General features: G+C 44.2%; 1 protein-coding gene across 6 annotated transcripts in view; it reads left to right on the forward strand.

Moving 5' to 3' along the window:
* LOC121573994 (disks large homolog 2) overlaps window positions 1-23,364 on the forward strand; it is a 324,395-nt gene that overhangs the window by 56,508 nt on the left and 244,523 nt on the right. The window contains exon 1 of one of the 6 annotated variants that reach the window (XM_045222648.1): window positions 22,811-23,065. The exons of 2 other annotated variants lie outside the window; for them this stretch is intronic. In XM_045222648.1, coding sequence (XP_045078583.1) covers window positions 22,967-23,065 — 99 coding nt within the window. In that variant the 5' untranslated portion in view covers window positions 22,811-22,966. Of the gene's footprint in view, window positions 1-22,810; window positions 23,066-23,364 lie in introns of those variants that run through there. 3 more of the 6 variants (XM_045222651.1, XM_045222650.1, XM_041886463.2) reach the window with 3 other exon arrangements.

A 23,364-nucleotide genomic window follows, 5' to 3' on the forward strand; every position in this document is an offset into this window, starting at 1 on the left:
TGTACATGATGCATGATTGAAAAATGACTAATAATCAGCCTAACCTACTGCTGCAGTGAATAATGAAGTAAATATAACTACGTGACTGAGTGATACTGTAAAATGTATGTAAATAGGGTGACTCATTGCAACAGTATGCATTAATGAGCTTGCAATACTCTGGTAGCTCAGAGCAGAAGCAGCAAGTTGTAGCTATACAAGCACACTGATCCAGACCAGTCAGCATGTAAGTGAATGTGTTTCTAGCTTAAACCGTGTAAGACTAGGGTCCCAGACAATGACCATAAATCAGATAATTTGTACAAAATATAGAGTGTGACTGCCGGCGCAAGTCACATTAACTAATGTGACTGAGATGACACCATAAAATGTATCACTGATAGTGTACCTTGCACGTCTCGTGAGCGGCGTGACACAGTGATAGCTAGTGTTGATAGATTGCTGCACTAACAAATTACCGGCAGCATAGAGACCAAAATAAGATAAAATCACCATGATAAACACCATCAAGAAAACATTGCTACTCACTGTATATCGACGTATAGCCTGTAACGCTAGCCTAGCATTGGCTACTTCTTCCTTGATGAGTGATGATTCTCCGCACAGACTCTGCCCAAAAGCTGGCATTGGGAACAACAATACAATAGCTACTCCCGAGACTAATTCTACTTAGCTAGCTAGCTAGCCGTTTGTAGCCGGCTATTGACTGACAACAGTAGTCAGTAGAGCAGCAACATGGTTGATCCTCACAATCAATGACATCTCTGCCACAGCCAAACATTGCAACATAAGCATATTGAACGACACAAGCAAGGTTCAATGCAGCTAGCGAGCATTCGCCAAGAAAGTTCATATCAGAAACAGCAAGAATAGAGTGTAACAGCTCGTTACAGCGGCACAGCAGCATGGCAGCAAAAGACACCAGGGCATGCGAATGCGTGACATCCGGCATTGAGGAAGCATGTGTAGAACTGGTCAACTAAATAGGCCGCATGTAATTCAACAGATCACAGCTAGTGAACTTCATTATATGATCAAACTTGCTCTACATCTCCACTCCCTGATTTCTTGCAGACGCTCACTCACTCTACACACCCTCCTCTCCCATCACTGACACACTCACTCACTCTTCATCCCAGCAACTGTTTGTAGTCTCCCGTGGCTAAACGTTGTTTCAATCTGAAGCATTTGGAAATATAGCACTGGAATTTTGGCGCTGGGTTAGATATCAATCTGATCAACCCAATCAGAAAATGCATTGGTTGGTTGACCATGCTTATACATCTCCCCTCAAAGTATGTGATTCTCTAGAAAAACAACAACCGACATGCATGTACATAAGACATTATTTTCACCTTCTCTTCTCCTTCAGTCCAAATCTGAGGAACATGCAATGTGTTCTAACGCAGGGCACCACATTTTCCTCTCTTTTGTCAAACAATACATTTCCTCATCTCTGCCCTGTGCTCCTCTTTTTGCTCCCTTACCGGCATGTGGTGCAGCTGCTAAATGTGTCTTGGCTACAGCATGGCCCCTGTAGCCTCATAGTTCCTTCTTGGCTTGGCTCCCTCCCTGTACTGGGTGTGTGGGGAGGGGGGACTCTTTGCCGCAGAGTGGTAGGTGCAGCGATGGGGAAGCAATTCTTAGCTGTCCCACATCCCGGCAGCATTGCTGGCACGCAAACACACACACACACAGACAGACAGAGGCACAAAATGAGCAGCAGCCAGTCTAAGAGCTGCCAGAGTGGGCAGTAGCTTCAGGAGAGTCCTCCAGTCGAGCAGTATCAGAGTGAGTGAATCCTTCCTGAGCTTCTGAAACTCAGACAGCGAGCATACGCACTCCATACACGGGCATGCAAGAGAAAAAGAAAAAAAGCTTGGAGGTAAGAAAACACTCAATAAATTATGAGGGGTATTTAAACTTCAGTGCTGAGTTAGGGAGCTGGCAGTGTTAGTCATAAAATCAAGATCCTGTCTTACTGCGGCTTTAGTAGTGTGTGTGTTGGGTGTGTATTTGCTGCCATCTCAACCAGCAGGCTTAAAACTGAGGAGATATGCAGACTGAACTCTCTAGAAAACAACTGCAGCATAGTGTCTCTGGCTTACCTCCTCTCTCTCTCCCTCTATATCTATCTTCCTCTTCCTCACCCTCCACACATATGCATGCAAACAAACAACAAAATATGTAAAGGGGTGGAGAATGTGTATTTGAGGCTGACGTGTCGGAATGAGGGCTTGAGGTCCAGGGAGATTGTTCAAGATTGACATCGAAATGATGCATGTCCTGAGGATGTCGGGAAATTCCTTCAAAACAGGCCACTAGGGGCAACAGTGAGTGCTATTACCATCAACTAGGCTTTGGTTTTGCTAGGGTGGTGAATGGGTGTAATCTCATGACTGGATCAGAAGGTTGTGTGTTTGAGCCCAGTCGTGGACACTGTTTTTTTATGTTTGGTTTTAACATTATCCCAAAACTTAACCCTTACCTTAGCCATTCGGAATGAGTGCCTAAACTTAACCCTTATCTTTGAAATTTGACGTTTGGAGCAACTCCTAAATTTGACTTTTAGAGAACGTGGACAAATGTCTAATTCTGCAGTGAGACTGTGAGAGCCTGATGTGTGGTCAGATTGCATCCCATTGTTTGGGGAAGCCCTCTCATGTTTAGGCCCGGTGCGGGGTAATGGGATGGAGGGAGGGAGGCAGGGAGAGAGGGGTGGGAGGTGGAGAGGTAGTTCCTTTTTCATGGGCTAAGGGAGATAAGTAAACATGGGCCATTAACAGATGGAAGGCCTGGCACTCACCCAGTGACTGACCCACCCTGCTCTCTCTCTAGCCTCAACTGCTATCCCCATGAGATCAGATGCTACCCGAATGCAATTCAGCATCTATGCAGTAGGAGGGTGCAGGAGCTTATAGTTCACTCAACCATCACTCAAAATGCATAATCATCACAGTTTTTGCTCTGTACTGAAAGTGCTCTATCTAGAAAAACTGACTGCTGACATGCACAAGTTTGGGGGGGTTTATTAACTGTGGACTAATTGAACAAAATACTAAAATATAGTTTGAGTGAACAATCCATTTAAAGGTAGGCTCAGCAATATGACATCATCATACACAGCGTGACTTCCTGGTTACTGACAAAAAAATCAAAAACAACATAATGCAAATTAGTCTGCCACTACTGGCTCCTCCCTTGAGGCATGCCCATAATGTGAATAGGCAATAGTGTCAGTGTAGGCAGATTTAAACATTGTTTTTCTTGACTTCTGTTGTGTTTAGTTAGTGATGTCATTCAACGCCCTTACTAGATTACAACGGCAAAGTCCTCCTTCGCTGCTAACGTAGTTTGGCAACCCCCGGTTGTTTGAAACGAGTGCGCCCTTGGGTCTTGAGGAAGCCGTGACATGTAAGAGGTTGAATGCTTTCTAAGTGCAAGCTAACTAAGCTATCTTCGCTGAATTGTCAACAGACAGGAAGTTATTTTGAGGGGAAGCATTGCGTTCAGCTTTGTCAAGTATGCCTTGATGTGATACTGCTATGTTCCCACTAAGCATTTACCATCAGGCGACGTCTTTTGGAGTGTTCTTTTGGTGCTCTCCGGACCCGCTGTCTTTTTTAGGTCTTTTTTTGGTGCGGTCCGGACCGGCCTTGAATTCAACGTCCACGGGGATAGATTTTTGGACTTGATTCGGACTTGATTTGACCCCAAATAATACTAATATAATTGTGGCGGCAGGTAGCTTAGTGGTTAAGAGCGTTGGGCCAGTAACCGAAAGGTCGCTGGATCTAATCCTGAGCCGACTAGGTGAAAAATCTGTCGATGTGCCCTTGAGCAAGGCACTTAACCCTAATTGCACCTGTAAGTCGCTCTGAATAAGAGCGTCTGCTAAATGACTAAAATGTAAAATGTTCAGATTTGGTCCGGACTGGCCTTGATTTGGCCCAAATAGACATATGATTGGTCCAGTAGGGTGTTTGCCTTTCACGCCACGACCCGGGTTTGTTGTTTGTTATATTGGTGTCAGAAATGGGATGGCATCCATGACCGTGAAACATCATGACTGGTAGCCTAAGCAATATGATGGAATCTCATTCTGCTAGCCTAGAATTTCACTGATCCTGCTTTTAAATTTGAGGGAATTACTGTAGTGAAAGAGTATAGGCCTCCCCTTCCCACCAAGCATTTACTGACGGCGGCGTCTTTTGGAAAAATACATATATTACGTATTTTCAACGTCCGGAAAATACGTATTTTCAACGTCCGTATAAGACGTATTTTTTATGTCCAGAAATATGTATTTTCGATGTCCCGAAAATACTTATTTTCGATGTAAGGGAAAGACGTCTTCTAACCTTTCATTCAGCTCCTAAAATGCACGTGATGTCAACGTCTGGAAAAGAGGTCTAAAAGACGTATTTTCAACGTAATTTTGCTTACTGGGTTGTATTCATGCAAAATGTGATTGTGTGTGTGAGTGGTGTTGTGAATGACTACGCATATCATACTTTTCTATACACACTGTGACCACAACCAATTCTTAGATTTCACATCAATACCCGTCCATCTTGGATGGCGAGTCGTGCTAATTAATTTATTGAAATCTCAGCGGGAACATGCATTGATGTAGATGCTGCTGGTGAAAGATAATTTCTCTCTTAAGAGGAAAATGTACAATAAGCACTTTCCTTCTATTGAGCGCTGAATGGCCTCTGACACTGCTGAGCGTATGACTTAAGAGATGGTAAATCACGAAGACAACATCAGTAGAGGACAAGTAATACCAGCAGTGACCAGTGATCACAGCCAACCTCACTGGCTCTGTCACTTCCAGCCAAGAGAGCTCTGTGAAGCCTTTTTTGGAAGAATTGAAAGAAAATGTATACAAAACAATAGATATAGGAGCAGATCAGCCTATAGTTAACAGAAGAAACAACCAGTTGTGCATCCTGATGTTAACTATAGGCTGATCTGATGTATTCTTTTGGCCACCTACTTGTTTTCTTCCTTGGATTACCTGCCATTTAGGGGCCTACCTTCCCACTGCCCTCATCTCATCTTTGATTAAGCCTTTTCTGCAGACATAACTCACATACAAGACACAGACCAAGCAAAGAACTCAAGTTCATGTACAGTGAAATGCTTGGAAGTCAAGGCCTTCATTTGTTATGCACATAATATGCCTGAAATAATTGTTTTTGCAGTAATCCTGCAAGTTTTTCCTCAGTTGTACCCTATTATGGGTAACACAACAATGTTGTGTTTGTTTTGACCATATAATTAGTGGACTATGCCTGAGGGGCAAGGGATTGTGTGCATTTCCTATTCTGTTAGTCGGTTAGAAAACATAAACTACCGTTCAAAAGTTTGGGGTCACCTAGAAATGTCCTTGTTTTCGAAAGAAAAGCAATTTGCGCTGTTCTGTGAAGGGAGTAGTACACAGATTTGTACGAGATCTTCAGTTTCTTGGCAATTTCTCACATGGAATAGCCTTCATTTCTCAGAACAAGAATAGACTGACTAGTTTCAGAAAAAGTTATTTGTTTCTGGCCATTTTGAGCCTGTAATCGAACCCACAATTGCTGATGCTCCAGATGCTCAACTAGTCTCAAGAAGGCCAGTTTTATTGGTTCTTTAATCAGCACAACAGTTTTCAGCTGTGCTAACATAATTGCAAAAGGGTTTTCTAATGATCAATTAGCCTTTTAAAATGGTAAACTTGGATTAGCAAACACAGCGTGCCGTTGGAACACAGGACTGATGGTTGCTGATAATGGGCCTCTGTACGCCTATGTAGATATTCCATAAAAAATCTGCAGTTTCTTGCTACATTAGCGATTTACAACATTTACAATGTCTACACTGTATTTCTGATCAATTTGATGTTATTTTAATGGACAGAAAAATTGCTTTTCTTTCGAAAACAAGGACATTTCTAAGTGACCCCAAACTTTTAAACGGTAGTGTACTTGGGTAGAACGTGGCGTTTTGCTCAAGCTAATTGATTACATTGTATTGCAAATATCTTGAAGATATTCAAAACATATGACTTCTTCTGTATTCTCTATGTAGTTAAAATAATCTACATTCCCAGCTTTAAAAACACAATACAACAAAGATGTTATTATGCATGTGAACAAGTGAAGACCCTCACTGCAACGTGAATCGAATTCATAAGCGGTTGAACATCATTGCGTTAGGGATACTACTCACTGTTGCATTATTCATTGATGTGAAAAGCGTGATTATATTTAGAATAGTTAGGGCTGGTGTGAAGAGTAATATTGGCAAACCTTTTTTGGACCCCAATGTTTGCCCTTCTTCCTATGGTTCATTAACTTACAATTACTGTAAGTTGTCTTGGTTACATTTACATTTTTGTCATTTAGCAGACGCTCTTATCCAGAGTGACTTACAGTTAGTGAGTGCATACATTTTTACCTAGGAGGCATGGCTTTACCCAGAAAGCACTGGGATTGCTTATTACATCACCAGCATCATATAGCATTACTGCTGTTTTGTAAAACAAAACAGAACAATATTTTCTTCTTGTGAATTACAATGCCACAGTTTGTCATGGTTGTGTTTTTAGTTCCTTTTAGTTTTTTAGTTCCATTATCAGCATAATGTATGACAGTTACAAAGACCTCATTCCCCTCAACCAAATTTCCTGTGGTTGTTTCTTCTGTAGCTCTGTTGTGTGTAGCATCTACTGGTTTAATTTTTTAAAACCATTTTTACATGGACATCATGTTTAATTGGATCATTAATTAACATAGTGTGGGGGAGCAGAGTGGATTAACAGTTTCTGTCAACGTGGGTTTGAGACCCAGTTCCAGTCATTTGCTACCGAATTACATATTATAATTAATTGAATAGGATCTCTGTGTTTATGATGCCTACATGTGGTTGACTTAAGCTTTATGCCATGTGGCTACTACTACAAGGGTGTCTTATGATGACCTGGACTGATTTATTCACTGTTTATGTGATTGTTGATTCAGAAGTGGATGTAATTCTGTGTACAACACCAAAATTCCTAGCAACATTTGTTGCATGGCAGTAACGTTTTTGGATTAAACAGTTAATGTAATGACAGTTTCACAACTAAGGACACAGGTCTCGCCACTGCCACTACCCCGAAGCGTGATGACACACTTAAACCTTAAGCAATCTATTTCATACTTCATAATTTTTTTTTGAAAATAAGTCATACTGTATGTAGGCTAAAATATGTATAAGATCGGCTGCCCCTCTTTAGGCCACAATCCACTCATTTAAAAAGGGTTTTAAGAGGAGCCCCCAGTTGCTTGGGACCTGAGTTGAGAGTCAGGTTGTCCTTAGGCACAAATAAATTATTCTCCTCAGAATGAAACTTAAATAACACTTCATCCTACACAGAGAGGTCTGATTGCTGCGTTCGTCTTTGATGTGGGACCTCAGTGCTGCCACTCAGCTTAATCGCCTCTATTCTGCTGTAATTAATTCTGCTGTAAAGGCAATCAAACTCTAAATTAATTTCCCCTTTGCCGTCGTCCTTATGTCCTGCAGCGAGGAATGGATGGCTCCTGTGGGGCCCGCTGGCAGGTTCTTAGGAATTCTGTATGGCTGCCGCCTTAGCTTGGACACAAATGCTTTTGGAACGTCCGGTCAGTTTTTTGGAACTTTTATATGTACTTTGCTTTAAAATTTCTGTTAGTGTGGGTTTGAAAAAGTTTATTAATCTTTTACGTCTGTTCTGCTTTGCAATGCCAGGATAGTGGGATTTTTTCCCGCTGTGGCCACCCATAGGAAAAATGTATGCACGCTTGACTTAAGAATAGAACGGTCTGCTAAATGGCATATATTTATATGATTGTATATTACAGGGGTTTCTACATTTCATCTCTGAGTGTGAAGGGCAATCTCACAGTCATGTGCAGTGTTGCACGTCTACATCACTGGTTACTGTAGCTTGGGGGAGAGATGAAAGAAAACTGAGCTGCCTGGCTCTCTTTTCGATATGCTGCACTGCATCTGCACCTGCTAAGACAGAAGACACCAGGAGAAAGTACTCTCCTGCCATGCTCTAGTGAAAGGTATGCTAAATTATGAATGATGGCTTTAGGGCTTTTTGTTGCAGGTAGGGGAGACCTGGGGCAATTGTTACAGGGGGCAATTGTAACATCTTGAATTTCTCTGAACAGAAACAAGCTAGAGTGATGAAGCTCACACTGTAGATGCCCATTTAGGTTCTCTCCCTGCATGAAAAGTTTCAGCAAAATATTAGCAAATGTTTGTTTTTTAGGGGTTACAATAGTTTTTTCCACCAGCTGCATTTTCCTTATACTGTCCTGAGCATTAATGTTCAATAATTCAAACTAGCATCATTTTTATCACTAATTATTGGCTAAACATTGATATGATTGACATGTGTCACTATTGTTGTCTCTTGCTAGGGCACATGAGGTTTTGTCATGGCTGCTGGGTTGGAGGCAATTGTAACGCAGTGTTAAAATGACCCTGAGCCAAGCAGCCAAATGATGAAAACAAGTGATTTTAACTTGAAGATCTTATGAATTATACATGATTATACAGTGAGGGAAAAAAGTATTTGATCCCCTGCTGATTTTGTACGTTTGCCCACTGACAAAGACATGATCAGTCTATAATTTTAATGGTAGGTTTATTTGAATAGTGAGAGACAGAATAACAACAAAAAAATCCAGAAAAACGCATGTCAAAAATGTTATAAATTGATTAGCATTTTAATGAGGGAAATAAGTATTTGACCCCTCTGCAAAACATGACTTAGTACTTGGTGGCAAAACCCTTGTTGGCAATCATAGAGGTTAGACGTTTCTTGTAGTTGGCCACCTGGTTTGCACACATCTCAGGAGGGATTTTGTTCCACTCCTCTTTGCAGATCTTCTCCAAGTCATTAAGGTTTCGAGGCTGACGTTTGGCAACTCAAACCTTCAGCTCCCTCCACAGATTTTCTATGGGATTAAGGTCTGGAGACTCGCTAGACCACTCCAGGACCTTAATGTGCTTCTTCTTGAGCCACTCCTTTGTTGCCTTGGCCGTGTGTTTTGGATCATTGTCATGCTGGAATACCCATCCACGACCCATTTTCAATGCCCTGGCTGAGGGAAGGAGGTTCTCACCGAAGATTTGACGGTACATGGCCCCGTCCATCGTCCCTTTGATGCGGTGAAGTTGTCCTGTCCCCTTAGCAGAAAAACACCCCCAAAGCATAATGTTTCCACCTCCATGTTTGACGGTGGGTATGGTGTTCTTGGGGTCATAGGCAGCATTCCTCCTCCTCCAAACACGGCGAGTTGAGTTGATGCCAAAGAGCTCCATTTTGGTCTCATCTGACCACAACACTTTCACCCAGTTCTCCTCTGAATCATTCAGATGTTCATTGGCAAACTTCAGACGGGCATGTATATGTGCTTTCTTGAGCAGGGGGACCTTGCGGGCGCTGCAGGATTTCAGTCCTTCACGGCGTAGTGTGTTACCAATTGTTTTCTTGGTGACTATGGTCCCAGCTGCCTTGAGATCATTGACAAGATCCTCCCGTATAGTTCTGGGCTGATTCCTCACCGTTCTCATGATCATTGCAACTCCACGAGGTGAGATCTTGCATGGAGCCCCAGGCCGAGGGAGATTGACAGTTCTTTTGTGTTTCTTCCATTTGCGATTAATCGCACCAACTGTTGTCACCTTCTCACCAAGCTGCTTGGCGATGGTCTTTTAGCCCATTCCAGCCTTGTGCAGGTCTACAATCTTGTCCCTGACATCCTTGGAGAGCTCTTTGGCAAATAAACCTACCATTAAAATTATAGACTGTTCATGTCTTTGTCAGTGGGCAAACATACAAAATCAGCAGGGGATCAAATACTTTTTTCCCTCACTGTACAAATACTAATTTTAAATAGCCATGGGTTACTATAAAGTACCAAAGAAGTTGTAAACAGTTTTGAGAGGAACCGAATGGCCATGGACAAAACGGGTGTTAATGTAAATATTGGGTACATGCATAGCAATACTTACATATGCAAAATCATTACATATGTCTATGATAATATGATAATTCATTAATATTAATGTTTTTGAAGTTAAGTACATTTATTTGGGTAATTTTTTTGGTGTTACATTTGATTCCCGTTACTGTTACAGACAGGGGCAAATGTAACATCCAGACTTTTCGGATTAAACATTGTGATCCAACTGGTTTATATACAGACATATAAATGATATGAATGATTAGGAGAGAGATGCAAGTTTCTTATATAAAGAAAGTTCAAGTGTTCTGGGCAATAGAGTAAAATACCATATATATATTTTTTTACAATTGCCTCAGACTCCCCTACGGAAGGCATTTTAATGTGCACTGCTTTTCCAGGGGTTGATAATGAGGAGGTGGCTGGTATATTGGCATTATCAGAAGAGATTTTCTGATGATGAAGTGATTAGAGCTTAGATGCTGCTTATTGACATCGCTTAAGACTCCTTCTATCCCTCTCCTGGATGCTTGCCATCCTGCACTGCAGAGTGAGGAAAATCAGAATAGAATTGAACCGTGGGACAGCGAGAGAGCTGCGGTCGCTGACCGCCTTTTTGTTTCCTGCATGGTGCCCATCTCTCTTAGCATCAAGGCCTGTTCTACTCATGTTGCCGATTCAGTTGTATCGCATTGTAACTGTAACACTGCTTCACATGCAGAGGAAACAAAGACTCCTCAGGTTTTGTCAAAGGCATGCTAGTATATACTCATATACAGTGGCTTGCGAAAGTATTCACCCCCCTTGGCATTTTCCCTATTTTGTTGCCTTACAACCTGAAATTAAAATGGATTTTTGGGGGGTTTGTATCATTTGATTTACACAACATGCCTACCACTTTGAAGATGCAAAATATTTTTTATTGTGAAACAAACAAGAAATAAGACAAGAAAACAGAAATCTTGAGCGTGCATAACTATTCACCACCCCAAAGTCAATACTTTGTAGAGCCACCTTTTGCAGCAATTACAGCTGCAAATCTCTTGGGTTATGTCTCTATAAACTTGCACATCTAGCCACTGGGTTTTTTGCCCATTCTTCAAGGCAAAACTGCTCCAGCAGCTTCAAGTTGGATGGGTTCCGCTGGTGTACAGCAATCTTTAAGTGATACCACAGATTCTCAATTGGATTGAGGTATGGGCTTTGACTAGGCCATTCCAAGACATTTAAATGTTTCCCCTTAAACCACTCGAGTGTTGCTTTAGCAGAATGCTTAGGGTCATTATCCTGCTGGAAGGTGAACCGCCGTCCCATTCTCAAATCTCTGGAAGACTGAAACAGGTTTCCCTCAAGAACTTCCCTATATTTAGCGCCATCCATCATTCCTTCAATTCTGACCAGTTTCCCTGCCGATTAAAAACATCCCCACAGCATGATGCTGCCACCACCATGCTTCACTGTGGGGATGGTGTTCTCGGGGTGATGAGAGGTGTTGGGTTGGCGCCAGACATATCGTTTTCCTTGATGGCCAATAAGCTCAATTTTAGTCTCATCTGACCAGAGTACCTTCTTCCATATGTTTGGGGAATCTCCCACATGCCTTTTGGCGAACATTAAACGTGTTTGCTTATTTTTTTCTTTCAGCAATGGCTTTTTTCTGGTCACTCTTCCGTAAAGCCCAGCTCTGTGGGGTGTACGGCTTAAAGTGGTCCTATGGACAGATAATCCAATCTCCGCTGTGGAGCTTTGCAGCTCCTTCAGGGTTATCTTTGGTCTCTTTGTTGCCTCTCTGATTAATGCCCTCCTTGCCTGGTCAGTGATTTTTGGTGGGCAGCCCTTTCTTGGCAGGTTTGTTGTGGTGCCGTATTCTTTCCATTTTTTAATAATGGATTTAATGGTGCTTTTTTTTCCCATACTGGCCCCCCGTGGGAAACGAACCCAAAGACTTAAGACAAACATGCTTTGATAGCTGTGGTCCTGTGTGGCTCAGTCGGTAGAGCACAGCGCTTGCAACACATTGTGTGTTTGTCTGCGTGTGTGTGTGCTTGGGGAGGTAGGGTCCACAGGAGTGCACTATATAGGGAATAGGGTGCCATTTGGGAACACCCTATGTGTAGACAACAGTGTGGACACTGTTAATCACAGTGTAGAATGGGGTTAGTATAACACATCAGCGAAAGGTGTATGTTTGAATAAATAGGAAATTATTCTGAGTTCTCTGTGAAAGGACAACATTATTATTAATGATGTAATAATGCCAGCCAGGAATTTCACCTTGACAGCAAGTCTTCCTTGGAGAAGGTTAACCTAGGACTGTACACACAAAATAGGGTTCATCAAGGGTTATTTGGTAAGGGTGATGGTTTTATTTGGATCCATAATGACCATTTGAGCCCTTCAATGGATCTTTGCACTTCAGAAAATGATTCTTTCATCTTTTAGTGATAATTAAAATGTAGGGGCGGTGGCTCATTTGAATATTTTGGGTTGTGGTTTGCTCACAGCTCTTTTTGTGCAACCATGAGTGAGAGTGTCATTCAAGTTGATCTAATCTGTTGTGTATGTCATTACATGTTAAACATGACTACATGGCTAGTATCGGTGTCTTGAGAAAGACTCATGTAAGGCCTTGTCATTTGAGAACTGTTGACTAAATCAGTGGTTCTCAATTCTCTTCTCAGGGACCCCCAGCTGTTCCAGATCTAGCATACCAGATTCAACTTTTGCATTAACACAATAACACCTATTACATTTTAACAATATATAATATCTGTAGGTCCTTCAAAAGGTTATTTGTAGAACCATTCTCCATAAAGGTTATATAAAGAACCATTAAAAAGTGTTCTATATAGCACCAAAAAGGGTTTTAACCATAGCGGAACCCTTTTTGGTGCTATGTATAACCTTTTTTTAATGGTTCTTTGTAGAACCTTCAGAAAGTGTTCTTTATAGCAACATAACGGTTCCATTTAGAACCTTATGAGCATGGTTCTTCACAATACGGCAAACAGGCTCATTCTGTTCAGGACAACTCAGGGTATAACGTATGTCATCATTGTAACTGTGGCTCAAACATAGCGATAAACGTTGATACTGTAAATGACAAGAGTTTTCAAGTATTTAAATGTGAAGTGCATATTTGGACTGGGTGTGTGGTTTGCTTGTATGACATCCAAGCGGTATTATAATCCTCAACGTCTCATCTTTCAGAACACATTGACTCCTGTAGATGTACAGCCTTTCCCTCAATCAGACAACGACAAATGTGCAAAAGTAGCTCAATTAGTGGGAGGGATGGGGGCATCTTCTTGTTGGGTGCAGTGCTCAACTTTATAACGTCTGTCAGTCAAAACCAATACAGCGCATTGGAGTGGAGAACGTGAGGAACCATTACTTTACATGTCACTGTACAACAACTGCGTTCCAATTTAGGCACTTATCAATTACAAAATCTGCCATTTTCAACCTGTATACGGGATGACGGGCTGTGAGTGGAAAGTCTAGATTCCGCTGAGACCTGAATGGAATAGTCTGTCTCAGCCCCACTTGGAATCTTCCATGCCAAGTTATCAGTAGTTTCTAGTTACGTATTCACTAGCTTACCAGTTATTTCAGTAGGAAACACTCAACAGGGTAAATGTACCTGCCCAAATGCATTAAATTAAGTGGTTTTGTTTTATATTATCACACTAACTCATATATTTTAATCACAATGTTTGTATACTGACTATATCATGTACAATTATAATTAATATGCTTTGTTTAACTGATTGAACAAACATTTTTTAAAACTTATATTTGTGGTGGGGTTTTCGTATACAGTGCATTCGGAAAGTATTCAGACCCCTTTACTTTTTCCACATTTTGTTACGTTACAGCCTTATTCTAAAATTGATCAATATCATCAATCTACACACAATACCCCACAATGACAAAGCAAAAACAGGTTTTTATTTGCAAATGTATAAAAAAATAAAAAAATAACATTTTACATAAGTATTCAGACCCTTTACTCAGTACTTTGTTCAAGCACCTTTTGGTAGCGATTTCAGCCTCTAGTCTTCTTGGGTATGAAACTACAAGCTTGGGACATTCTTCTCTGCAGATCCTCTCAAGCTCTGTCAGGTTGGATGGGGAGCGTCGCTGCACAGCTATTTTCAGGTCTCTCCAGAGATGTTCGATCGGGTTCAAGTCCGGGCTCTGGTTGGGCCACTCAAGGACATTCAGAGACTTGTCCCGAAGCCACTCCTGCATTGTCTTGGCTGTGTGCTTAGGGTCGTTGTCCTGTTGGAAGGTGAACCTTCGCCCCCAGTCTTAGGTCCTGAGCGCTCTGGAGCAGGTTTTCATCAAGGATCTCTCTGTACATCTTTCCCTCGATCTTGACTAGTCTCCGAGTCCGTGCCGCTGAAAAACATCCCCACAGCATGATGCTGCCACCACCATGCTTCACCGTAGGGATGGTGCCAGGTTTCCTCCAGACGTGAAGATTTGCATTCAGGCCAAAGAGTTCAATCTTGGTTTCATCAGACCAGGGAATCTAGTTTCTCATGGTCTGAGAGTCCTTTAGGTGCCTTATGGCAAACTCCAAGCGGGCTGTCATGTGCCTTTTACTGAGGAGTGGCTTCCGTCTGACCATATAGGCCTGATTGGTAGAGTGCTCCAGAGATGGTTGTCCTTATGGAAGGTTCTCCCATCTCCACAGAGGAACTATGGAGCTCTGTCAGAGTGACCATCAGGTTCTTGGTCACGTCCCTGACCAAGGCCCTTCTCCCCCGATTGCTCAGTTTGGCCGGGCGGTCAGCTCTAGGAAGAGTCTTGGTGGTTCCAAACCACTGTGTTCATGGGGACCTTCAATGCTGCAGACATTTGTTGGTACCCTTCCCCAGATCTGTGCCTCGACACAATCCTGTCTCGGAGCTCTACCGACAATTCCTTCGACCTCATTGCTTGGTTTTTGCTCTGACATGCACTGTCAACTGTGGGACCTTATACAGTCGTGGTCAAAAGTTTTGAGAATGACACAAGTATTGGTCTCCACAAAGTTAGCTGCCTCTGTGTTGATGTTGGCAATTTGCATATACTCCAGAATGTGTGATCAGATGAATTGCAATGAATTGCAAAGTCCCTCTTTGCCACAAAAATGAACTTAATCCCCAAAAAACATTTCCAATGCATTTCAGCCCTGCCACAAAAGGACCAGCTGGCATCATGTCAGTGATTGTCTCGTTAACACAGGTGAGTGTTGACGAAGACAAGGCTGGAGATCTCTCTGTCATGCTGATTGAGTCAGAATAACAGACTGGAAGCTTTAAAAGGAGGGTGGTGCTTGAAATCATTGTTCTTCTTCTGTCAACCATGGTTACCTGCAAGGAAACTGTAACACTCTGGCTCCAGGGACTCTGATTGTTGAGCCAGGGTTGTTATTTTCATTTAGGGTGTCTTTTGTTTTGGTTTTGTATTTCTAGGTTTGCCTTTCTGTTGGTTGTATTTCTAGGTTTGTCTATGACTCCCAATCGGAGGTAACGAGTGTCAGCTGTCGGCTCGTTATCTCTGATTGGGAGCCATATTTATTCTGAATGTTTTCCTGTGGGGTTTGTGGGTTTTTGTTTCCGTTACGGTGAGTGCACCGTGGAACTTCATGATCGTGGTTTATTGTTTTGTCGTGTTGCACTTTAATTAAATAAAGTCATCATGTTTATCGGTACATCGCGCTGCGCGTTGGTCTCATCCTTCAGACGATCGTGACAGAAAAACCCACCATAAGAAGACCAAGCAGCGTGTCCAGGAGCAAAGAGACTGGACATGGGTGGAGGCGCCCGGGTAAGGAGATGGAGAGGCTGGCGATGGCCCAGGTGGGCACATCGTGGTCCTGGGAGGACATGCTCGGAGGCAAGGGACCTTGGGGGAAGATCAAGGCCCTGGCGAGGGAGGAGCATCGGCGGCAGCAGGTTTTTCGTCGGAAGGACGAGAGGCAACCCCAAGAAATTTTTGGGGGGGGGCACATGGCTTGGGCGGCTGGGCAGCAGGAGGCTGCCACAGGGAGAAAAGGAGAGAAGGCTAACGGAATACGGGAGCCATTGGCGAGTAGAGGAAGGGAAGTGTTTGTGGCACGGCGTGAAAGACTGAGGTGTGTTGCCAGTCCGGTCCGGCCCGTTCCTGATCCTCGGTTGAGGCCAGTGGTGTGTGTTCCCGGTACGGACCGGCCTGTTCCTACTCCAAGCACCAGGTCCACGGTGTGCTACGCCAGTCCGGCCCGGCCTGTTCCGGCCACTCGCACCAGGGATACGGTGCGCGTCGCCAGCTCAGCCCGGCCTGTTTCTACTCCACGCACCAGGGATACGGTGCGCCCGCCAGCCCGGCCCGGCCTGTTCCGGCCACTCGCACCAGGGATACGGTGCGCGTCGCCAGCCCAGCCCGGCCTGTTCCTATTCCACGCACCAGGGATACGGTGCGCTTCGCCAGCCGGCCCGGCCTGTTCGGCCACTCGCACCATGGATACGGTGCGCTCGCCAGCCCGGCCCGGCCTGTTCCGCCACCGCACCAGGGAGACGGTGCGCGTCGCCAGCCCAGTCCGGCCTGTTCCTGCTCTCCGCACTAGGCTTAATGTGAGTCCCCAGGGTCCAGCATGCCCTGTTCCGGCTCCCCGCACTAGGCGTTATGTGCGTCCCCCAGGGTCCAGCATGCCCTGTTCCGGCTCTCCGTACTAGCCCTTATGTGCGTCCCCAGGGCCAAGCATGCCCTGTTGCTTCTCCCCGCACTAGCCCTGTGATGCGTGTCCTCAGCCCGGTACCTCCAGTTCCGGCACCACGCAACAGGCCTACGGTGCGTCCCCAGGGCCAAGCATGCCCTGTTGCTTCTCCCCGCACTAGCCCTGTGATGCGTGTCCTCAGCCCGGTACCTCCAGTTCCGGCACCACGCAACAGGCCTACGGTGCGCCTCAGACGGCCAGAGTCTGCCGTCTGCCCAACGGGCCTGAACTGTCCGTCTGCCCAACGGGGCCTGAACTGTCCGTCTGCCCAACGGCGCCTGAACTGCCCCGTCTGCCCAACGGGCGCCTGAACTGCCTGTCTGCCCAACGGGGCCTGAACTGCCCGTCTGCCCAACGGCGCCTGAACTGCCCGTCTGCCATGAGCCATCAGAGCCGTCCGCCAGACCGGAGCCGCTAGAGCCTTCCGCCAGACAGGATCAGCCAGAGCCTTCCGCCAGACAGGATCAGCCAGAGCCTTCTGCCAGACAGGATCAGCCAGAGCCTTCTGCCAGACAGGATCAGCCAGAGCCTTCCGCCAGACAGGAGCAGCCAGAGCCTTCCGTCAGACCGGATCAGCCAGAGCCTTCTGCCAGACAGGATCAGCCAGAGCCTTCTGCCAGACAGGATCAGCCAGAGCCTTCCGCCTGCCATGAGCAGCCAGATCCGTCAGCCAGCCATGAGCAGCAGGATCCGCCAGAGCCAGCCAGCCAGGATCCGCCATTCAGTCCGGAGCTGCCCCTCAGTCCGGTGCTGCCACTTAGTCAGGTACTGTTCCTTAGCCTGGTGCTGGTCCTTATCCCGGTGCTGGCCCCTTAGCCCGGTGCTGCCCCTTAGCCCGGTGCTGCCCCTTAGCCCCGGTGCTGCCCCTTATCCCGGTGCTGGTCTCCAGTCCGGTGCTGCCCCTTAGTCCGGTGCCGCCCCTTAACCCAGTGGGGGTGTAGTTGGGGGGGGTAATGTGTAGGAGGCATATTAAGTGGGTAATGACTATGGTGGGGTGGGGACCACGACCTGGGCCAGAGCCGCCACCTGGACAGACGCCCACCCAGACCTCCCCTAGACCGGGAGTGCTGGTGCGCCCGGAGTGCGCACCTTTAGGGGGGTACTGTTAACACTCTGGCTCCAGGGACTCTGATTGTTGAGCCAGGGTTGTTATTTTCATTTAGGGTGTCTTTTGTTTTGGTTTTGTATTTCTAGGTTTGCCTTTCTGTTGGTTGTATTTCTAGGTTTGTCTATGACTCCCAATCGGAGGTAACGAGTGTCAGCTGTCGGCTCGTTATCTCTGATTGGGAGCCATATTTATTCTGAATGTTTTCCTGTGGGGTTTGTGGGTTTTTGTTTCGCACGGTGAGTGCACCGTGGAACTTCATGATCGTGGTTTATTGTTTTGTCGTGTTGCACTTTAATTAAATAAAGTCATCATGTTTATCGGTACACGCGCTGCGCGTGTTGGTCTCATCCTTCAGACGATCGTGACAGAAACACGTGCCGTCATCATTGCTTTGCACAAAAAGGGCTTCACAGGCAAGGATATTGCTGCTAGTAAGATTGCACCTAAATCAACAATTTATCGGATCATCAAGAACTTCAAGGAGAGAGGTTCAATTGTTGTGAAGAAGGCGTCAGGGCGCCCAAGAAAGTCCAGCAAGCGCCAGGACCGTCTCCTAAAGTTGATTCAGCTGCGGGATCGGGGCACCACCAGTGCAGAGCTTGCTCAGGAATGGCAGCAGGCAGGTGTGAGTGTATCTGCATGCACAGTGAGGCAAATACTTTTGGAGGATGGCCTGGTGTCAAGAAGGGCAGCAAAGAAGCCACTTCTCTCCAGGAAAAACATCAGGGGCAGACTGATATTCTGCAAAAGGTACAGGGATTGGACTGCTGAGGACTGCGGTAGAGTCATTTTCTCTGATGAATCCCCTTTCCGATTGTTTGGGCCATCCGGAAAACACCTTGTCCGGTGAAGACAAGGTGAGCGCTACCATCAGTCCTGTGTCATGCCAACAGTAAAGCATCCTGAGACCATTCATGTGTGGGGTTGCTTCTCAGCCAAGGGAGTGGGCTCACTCACAATTTTGCCTAAGAACACAGCCATGAATAAAGAATGGTACCAACACATCCTCCGAGAGCAACTTCTCCCAACCATCCAAGAACAGTTTGGTGACGACCAATGCCTTTTCCAGCATGATGGAGCACCTTGCCATAAGGCAAAAGTGATAACTAAGTGGCTCGGGGAACAAAACATTGAGATTTTGGGTCCATGGCCAGGAAACTCCCCAGACCTTAATCCCATTGAGAACTTGTGGTCGATCCTCAAGAGGCGGGTGGACAAACAAAATCCCACAACCTCTGACAAACAGTATGAAAAATGTATGCACTCAAATGTAAGTCGCTCTGGATAAGAGCGTCTGCTAAATTACTAAAATGTAATGTAAAATGTAAACTCCATGCATTGATTATGCAAGAATGGGCTGCCATCAGTCAGGATGTGGCCCAGAAGTTAATTGACAGCATGCCAGGGCGGATTGCAGAGGTCTTGAAAAAGAAGGGTCAACACTGCAAATATTGACTCTTTGCATAAACTGAATGTCATTGTCAATAAAAGCCTTTGACACTTATGGAATACTTGTAACTATACTTCAGTGTACCATAGTAACTACTGACATACAGATCTAAGAACACTGAAGCAGCAAACTTTGAGGAGACCAATACTTGTGTCATTCTCAAAACTTTTGACCACGACTATATAGACAGGTGTGTACCTTTCCAAATCATATACAGTCAATTGAATTTACCACAGGTGGACTCCAATCAAGTTGCAGAAACATCTCAAGGATGCTCAATGGAAACAGGATGCACCTGAGCTCAATTTCGAGTCTCATAGCAAAGGGTCTGAATACTTATGTAAATAAGGTATTTCTGTTTTTTATTAAATTAGCAAACATTTATAAACCTGTTTTCGCTTTGTCATTATGGGGTATTGTTTGTAGATTGATGAGGATTATTCAATTTTTTGAATAAGGCTGTAATGTAACAAAATGTGGAAAAAGTCAAGGGGTCTGAATACTTTCTGAATGCACAGTAAGCCCTTTTGGGCTTCCAACCTCACCTGCACACCGTTTTTACCTGTTTAAAAAAAAATCTGTACTGTTTTGTCTTTCACTTATTTTCTTTTGTGCAAATAAATAAATAAAACCTAATACCTAATTATAAGTGCAGACACTGGTTATTCAGGAACGCTGTAATTACGCAAGTATCAGGTCTGAGTTGCTTCCGCCCACACCTTTATGTAGCACAAACCTTGTGCCCCAGCACAAACAAAAACTCAGTCTTGTTGCACCACCTAAGGGTCATTGTTGGTAACACTCACAGAAGTGAGGGCCACATGTTTACTTCATTACAGAGTGAGCGGGAAAGAGGGATAAGAATAAAAAACAATATAATTTTTGTTGATTCTGTGCACTTGTTTCAAGAAATGTATTAGGCAAATTGTTTTTTAATCGAATTAGTCTGCAACAGTACAACAGTATTACATCTCCACATTATTCACCATTTTATAATCTCTAATCCCTTTAAATATAAACACAGGGTCAGTTGCTCCCCTCCCTCTGACCCGGTTTCTTCTCGTTAACCATATGGCCTAAAAAATGTTTCACAAAACGAACTACGCTGTTAGAATACATTGGGCCCAAAACCAACATCCCCACAGACAAGATCACCCCCAATCTTACACACAGGCTTTCCTGCGTTAATAGAGAGTAATGCAGCCTCTCGATTTACTGCACAGCAAACAGCAGTGGATCCTGACTGTGCTACCCTTTTGGATATTCATATGGCTTCTGTGGTATGTTTACCGTGGGGGTGTTATTGTTAGATATCATGAATGGAAATGTTAGATATTAATTACAAGTCCTGCTGAGATTGAAACATGTCCTGCTAAAACTGAGGCGGTCCTAATACGGACACTGTACATTATATTACAATACATTATATAGAGTCTTGCTGCTGTATAAAAATGCATGGAAGCCATACACAGATCGATGCGATCTGTAAACCAGAGCTTGTTGAAACTGGTTATTGCCTGTTGTCATTAAGAAATGTATTTGACACAATCATTTTAGATTTTTGTATCCTGTGTATATCTTTGCTAAATATAAGCGGAATATTACTGTTGTTTGTCCCTCTTGAGCCACCGTAGCAACAACATAGCCATAACACTTTGTCAAAATAGTCAGAATTATTCTAAGATAAATCAAGAAATCTGTAATTCATTTAGACGTTTTTGCCGAGGAGGTCTTAGTCACGCAATTTTACATCTAGCTAAGATGTTTGGTGCAGTATTTCTCAAGTGAAAAACTGTGCATGAAAACTAGCTGCTGCTGAGCTCTCTCGTCTCTCTCGTTGAATGACAGCAAACACTTCATTGAAGAATCCGTCCATAATTCCCACCCCTACTGTTGACAAATCACTGACAAGGCGCGTAGACTTCGGCTACCGAACTTCGACTTGCCGGCTGTCCACGAACAGCCGAAAAAAGCCCTTGCCGAATGCCAGAATGAACAAAAACATCACAAAATGTTGATATAATACATGCGCAAAATGCTTCAACTGGGAAGCATGTGACAGGCTTTAGTGGGTAGCATGGCACTTGCAATACCATGATAGTGGGTTCGATTCCCGCTGGGGCCACCCAAATGAAAATGTATGCATGCATGACTGTCGCATTGGATAAAAGCGTCTGCTAAATGGCATATACAGTATATAATTATTATAAGCTTCCATTTTACATTATATGTGGTCTGGGGTAGGAAGCAGGAGGTTCCTTATTTATTTCCAAAGTGGTCTTCCTGGAGTGTCAACTCGCAATTCTCACCTTGACCTCAGAAGATCCAGCACACTCTTAAATTCCCCTAATCCTGGCCCTCCACGCTCACATGGGCATCCCGCCAGGCAGGGCTTGGGTTGTGTTCAACTCCCCTGTACTGTCACACGTTTAAATACTGTAGTTATGAGAGATGGCAGGATAAATCATAGCCCTAATGTATCCTGAGGAACACAAACTGTTTTAATGATTGTGAGATTGACGTGGGTGTCCTTGAAACTGCCTAGGGTATTTTAGAAGGTTAGCTTTGATCAAAAAATAAAAAGTGTTTGTTATTGTCATCTTTGTTTTGAGAATTGCATCAAGATCCATTGATCCAAGCAGCACCTGATTTGTGTCAAAATCGACTCTTTCCAGAGCACAGAAAATGCACTGTTCTCGTACTTGTCATCAATATACAAACCCATTAAGACAAAATATTTATTTACTTTTTTTACTATTTCATTTATTTTCATCAGCTCCTTCTCCGATTCAGACCATAGTTAATTTGCTTACTGTTTACCTGCGGTGGCCTGACACAATACCTTTACACCACTATCAGGAGAATGATATGAACTGTATGTCATAATGCTAGTTCACATTGAGTCTCACACACATCATGGTTAAACCAATGTCTAAAGAAAGTGTTTTAATGCTTAATAGCATCGCTTGTCATAAGCTGTCACAGCAGCTTATAGCAAATGGAATGCAATTCATATTAGTGCATTGTACAATTGTGCTAGTTACCCAACTAGCCCTGCTAAAAAATCTAACATTGAAAGACAGGAAACCTGACAGGAAACCAAGCTTATTCCAAAAGTGTAGGAGTTTTCAAAAGAGATTGTGGCGAAGGGTGCGGGTGTGGATAAGAGAGAGAAAGAAGGAGTGGCAGCTTTACACAGAGAAAGAGAAGCGATGGGCACGCCATGGCTCTGTGAGAGGCAGGGAGCGCAAGAGAGGAGAGAGAGTATATTGTATATGAGGGTGAGCGAGAGAGAAGCGATGGGCATGCCATGTCTCTGTGAGAGAGGGAGAGAGAGAGAGAGAGAGAGAGAGAGAGAGAGAGAGAGAGAGAGAGAGAGAGAGAGAGAGAGAGAGAGAGAGAGAGAGAGAGAGAGAGAGAGAGAGAGAGAGAGCGCGCGCGAGAAAGAGTATACTGTATATGAGGGTGAGCAAGAGAGACAGAAAGTGTGTGTATGTGAGGGAACGTGAGAGAGAGTGTGAGTGAGTGTGCAGGGTATAGACTCCCGCTTAGCTAGGAGTTAAGCTGCTCTCTCAAGCTGCGTGTGCACTCTCCTCTTCTCCTCATCTCTTATCTCCACTGCGTTGGAGCTGGAGCTACACTGGCCGCATCGCACCTCTAAAGGAATGTCTCCCATTGTCAAAAGCCCTGACTGCAAGCCCATGCTCTGTCATTGCAAAGTTGCATGCACCAACAACACCTTGTCGTTGATGTTCGGATGCAAGGTAGGCGGCTGATGGCTGTTGACTGTTGAGTGCCTTGTTTGTCGTTAAAGTACAGTTGATGTTGATGCGTGGGGCTCTGGTTGTGTTATAGTATTGTTTTTTTATGTTTGGGATAACTAGACGGAATTTTCAGAAAAGGAGTGAAAATGATGTATACCGCTCACATAAATATTTGAATGGGATAGTTACAATTTTATAGGATGCGAAAGCCAAGAAACCTTTGCATTAGAGCTGTGATTATTGAGTATTAGCCCAGCATCAACAACATAAGCCTATATTAATGTTACCTGGGACTTAAT

The sequence above is a fragment of the Coregonus clupeaformis genome, chromosome 9 (assembly GCF_020615455.1).
Source record: "Coregonus clupeaformis isolate EN_2021a chromosome 9, ASM2061545v1, whole genome shotgun sequence".
Lineage (NCBI taxonomy): Eukaryota > Metazoa > Chordata > Actinopteri > Salmoniformes > Salmonidae > Coregonus > Coregonus clupeaformis.